At 41.7% G+C, this 4,835-nt stretch overlaps 1 protein-coding gene across 1 annotated transcript; it reads right to left on the bottom strand.

Moving 5' to 3' along the window:
* Nucleotides 1–785: 785 nt before the first annotated feature.
* LOC112229481 (pyruvate dehydrogenase (acetyl-transferring) kinase isozyme 2, mitochondrial) lies at nucleotides 786–4,366 on the bottom strand (the record flags this gene model as incomplete). The annotated part of the gene is made up of 5 exons (XM_042312198.1): nucleotides 786–1,199; nucleotides 1,505–1,603; nucleotides 1,706–1,782; nucleotides 3,575–3,652; nucleotides 4,259–4,366. Coding segments are annotated over 5 exons (503 nt in total), but the record flags the coding sequence as incomplete, so codon positions are not given.
* Between the last annotated feature and the right edge of the window lie 469 nt (nucleotides 4,367–4,835).

The raw sequence follows: 4,835 nt of genomic DNA on the forward strand, positions 1-4,835 counted from the left end.
GAACCTGATAGTCACTCTGACAGAGCTCCAGAGTTCCTCTGTGGAGATGGGAGAACCTTCCAGAAGGACAACCAGCTCTGCAGCACTCCAACAATCAGGCCTTTATGGTAGTTGCCATACGGAAGCCACTCCTCAGTAAAAGGTACATGACAGCCCGCTTGGAGTTTTCCAAAAGCAACCTCAGACCATGAGAAACAAGATTTTCTGGTCTGATGAAACCAAGATTGAACTCTTTGGCGGTGAAGCATGGTGGTGGCAGCATCATGCTTTGGAGATATTTCTCAGCAACAGGGACTGGGATACTAGTCAGGATCAAGAGAAAGATGAACGAAGCAAAGTAGAGAGAGATCCTTGATGAAAACCTGCTCCACAGCGCTCAGGACATCAGACTGGGGCGAAGACAATGTAGGATCTGTTTCGGGACAAGTCTCTGAATGTCCTTGAGTGGCCTGAAAATAGCTGTGCAGCGATACTCCCCATCCAACCTGGCAGAGCATGAGAGGATCTGCAGAGAAGAATGTGAGAAAATCCCCAAATACAGGTGTGCTAAGCTCATAGCGCCATACCCAAGAAGACTCGAGGCTGTAATCGCTGCCAAAGGTGGTTCAACAAAGGACTGAGTAAAGGGTCTGGAGTGGTAGGTTAGGTTATATGACTGTGTGTATGTGTATTCCATGTGTAACACTGTGTTGTTGTTTGTGTCGCACTGCTTTGCTTCATCTTGGCCAGGTTGCAGTTGTAAATGAGAACTTGTTCTCAACTAGCCTACCTGGTTAAATAAAGGTTAAATAAAAAATACATAAAAAAATGCCTGTTGATGGACCACAGAGTGGAGTAGTAAGCTAGGTTATGAGGACTGGGCTCTATCACAAGCTGGTCACATGATGAGTCTTCCCACATTCAGATGCATCAGATGGATGTTATTTATGTGGGTATTATGTGTAGATTGATGACGGAAAAAATGATTTAAGACATTTTAGAATAAGCCTGTAACGTAACAAAATGTGAAAAAAGTCAAGCTCTGAATACTTTCCGAATGCACTATTCAACTATATAGTTTAAATGGCACCAGGACAGGGTGTTACCAGTGGTGCATTGCGGCTGTTGTCAATATCGACGGGGCTGGGGGCGGTGGAGTACATGTAACTGAACAAACGCTCTATCTTCCTCAGGGGAACTCCGCCTCCTCGATCTGATATCTAGAAACAACAACAACAACGGTACAGATCTGATCCACTCTCGGTTCCAGCCGATCTTCCTATTGTCTCCCCAAATATCATATTAGGACCTAGGAGGAAATCTATAGTAATACTGTACGTACTCATAGACAAATATACACATTCAACTGTACACACTAGGTGTCTATGTCCCATGGTATTATTTCCAACCTGCACGTGTGGAAGGATGCTGGATGTGCATGCACTACCTTTTGTATGCTGGGAATGTAATGTGTCATGTCTCATTGTGATGGTGGACGGTTAATACTCTCTGAGCCTTTGTTTACCTTGATTGTTAGGTCCTCACTGCCCAGTGAGACTCGGACTTTGACCGGCGGGAGATGCAGGGCCATTTCATGAGTCTCCACTGTTGCTCTCATGGCGTTCTAGAAACAAAACAACCATTGCTTGAGAAAATGACAAAGTAATATGAATCAAATTGAGGTCATATAAATAAAAGTGACATAGTAAGGACATGTTTGGTGTACCTTGAAGAGCTCAAACAGCATGTGGTAGAGATGGGAAGGAACATAGACAATACGAAGAGGCTGGTCAGGACCTTTGGCTGAGGAACACTGAGCATTACTCCAAATGACTCCAAAGCAAACATGACTTAAGACTTATTGAAAATGTATAACATACACAACTGAGAATAGAAGTTACTAGAAACCAAAAGCAACTTTCACATCTTATTGCAAATGCATAACATGCACAACTCAACTCAATAACCACTATCAAATTCAGAATTTACTCTTCTGCAAACCTAATCTCGTTACCAGCCACTTCTGATAGCCAGGGCCCAGTTTTTAAAAAGTTATCATCTATATCGGATAGGATTCAATGCATATAAATATAATGGGAGTCCCCATTCAAGTCAACAATTTGTTCCTTCTATTCATTCTATTTTTATGCATTGAATCCTATTCGATAGGGGAAATCCAGACAGATGACTTGGAAAAACTGGGCCCTGGGGACAAGGCTACTACCAACCAAGCCCATGAACAGACCTTGTTTTCCTTTTTTTATGGCTCATTTAACATGGTGACTATTAAATAGCTGAATTTGGGTGAACTGAGGTTTATTATTAAGAGTTGGACGCTTCCCTGAGAGAAATCTTCCCGGCGACAAGACTGAGCATGTAGCAAGGGTCTTGTTGCTGTTCTGTTCCACTGCTGCTGACTGGAGACAGATAAACTTGTGGGGATTGATTTGGTGCACATTGACCAAAGGCAAGCTATGATGAATCATTCATTTTAATGTGACTGTTCAACACCCCAATGTAATGTATTAGATGTAGGTGATGCTATTTTATGGCTGGGATGTATGTTTGGGCACCAAATGACATCTGGATTTGATCTAGTTTAGGCAAAGATTATTATTTGTCATGGTTAGACTTTTGAAGTGGTGCTATTGAATATTATCCTGTTCATGCGACACATATAACCTACACAGGGGCGATACACAGGTATACATTCAATATTTATTGACTTCTATGTAACTGACATGTATGAATGAATGGTTCTCTGTAGACATGGCTGCATGTGGCTCAAAGTCTGTGTGCCTCAGATACAGAAAACACAATCTCTGAACACCACTAAATATCTCTGAACAACACTTACACAGTCTAGCCTGTGCAAACAAATACACACACTTAGCAAATTGCGCCCCAAATTGAGTAGACAAAGAGGAATTGAATGCGAGATCAAGAATACCCAACCCACTCGCAGATAAATAAACTTAACTGAAACCTAGCCAAACCTCAAATGACTCACAATGCAAATATGACCTTGCAGATTGTTTCTGTAAACCTAATCTTACATTTAATTGTTGGTCATTTAGCAGACTCTCTTATCCAGAGCAATTTACATGAGCAATTAGGGTTAAGTGCCTTGCTCAATAGCACATCAACAGATTTTTCACCTAGTTGGCTTGGGGATTCGGACCATTGACCTTTAGGTTACTGGCCCGACACTCTTAACTGCTAGGCTACCAATCCCCACTTGCTTCCCAAATTTTACTATTTTGGAAATAGGAGAACTAGAAACAGCTTCAAGATTCTCTGGCCATTCTCCTTTGGATTGGCACAATACAACATGTGACTGCATAATGTTGTATCAAACAGACCTGACTCCAAATAGTATTTGAAAGATTTCAAATACTTTGTGCATTTGATTGAGCCCATCAGCAGTGCCAGCTGGGCTGGTTTATACTTCTGGGACTATTCTATTGGATCGATTGAGCCAGGCAAGCTCAACCAAGAGCAGCTACTACAGCTCAATCAAGAGCAGCTAAACTATTTGAAGGGAAACAAATACGACCTGAACCAAGGTTGTAACCCTGTATAGAATGCGATTTACCGTTGACTTGTGTGAGGTCAATCTCTGGCGAGGTCAGGTAGTACTGTTCACAGAGCATCTTGGAGCTATCAAAAGCATCTGGGAACAGACAGACAAAACAAGACTAGGACTGTAGTACACTGACATTCAATCTAGTTACCATAACAACTAAATGTAATAACCGTTACAAAAGTAGAATAATAAACTAGACAAAATGACATGTAGCAACAGGGACAGATGGAGAACCGTCTGTCTCTGTATCCATTTAAAAATTATTACGTTTACACACATCTTCTACTGTGTTTAAAATTACAGGAGAATTTATATTCTGTGCAGATCTCAAGGTGAAAAGGTTGCCTGGCTACCAATCCACATCCCTCTGGCCCAACGCCACGCCCACTAATGTTTTCCTCTCCAAGAGGAGTCTGGATTTGCCTCCCTCCTTTGCAACTTCTTCTTCAAACTGTTCTGATTGGTCACAGAAACTGATGGGTTGGGCCAGAGCCGGCCTACACTAATCGTGAATTATGTTATTTTGATGTCAGCTCAAACGACTTCTAGGATGACATGTTCAGACATGTTCACAACCACCTACTGTAGCAGTGAGAAAGATGGTGAGATTACTCCTGTAAATCAAGCTTGTTATCTAGGGACTAAGTATAGTGTGTGTTTGTGTGGCATGTTGTAGCTGATGAGGGACAGCACCTTTTACCACCTCCGTCACGGCGCAGTCAGGGTCGATGGTGCCAATGTGCTTGGGATGGGCGGGGTTGGCGCTTCCATCAAAGATGAGAGCTGAATAGGTACATGAAACTCATGTGGTAATAACCACACCTGGATGCCGATTCAAAAACACGTCACAATGGTACTTTTGAGTATGGTATACAGTGCATTCGGAAAGTATTCAGACCCCTTCACATTTTCCACATTTTGTTAGGTTACAGACTTATTCTAAAATTGCTTAAAAAATATATATATTAAAAAAAAATCTAAATAAATACCCCATAATGACAAAGCGAAAACATTTGCATTGCATAAGTGTCATGGTTCCTCCGGGTACCAGAGGGCGGCAGAGACACCCCTAGAGACTTTGTTTGTTCCCCAGGTGTTTCTTTTTATTTCATTATTGCTTCCCCTTTAAGAGAGGTGTTTTCTGTTCCCTTTAGTTAGCTCATGGATTTAGTTTCTTGTATGTCTCCCCCGTGTAGATTGAGCACTAGTGTTTATTGTTTTGGTTGAGTTTCCTGTATTGTTCTGTTTATTTTTTCCAAGTAAAGTCTTT

Source organism: Oncorhynchus tshawytscha, unplaced genomic scaffold (genome assembly GCF_018296145.1).
Source record: "Oncorhynchus tshawytscha isolate Ot180627B unplaced genomic scaffold, Otsh_v2.0 Un_contig_17018_pilon_pilon, whole genome shotgun sequence".
Lineage (NCBI taxonomy): Eukaryota > Metazoa > Chordata > Actinopteri > Salmoniformes > Salmonidae > Oncorhynchus > Oncorhynchus tshawytscha.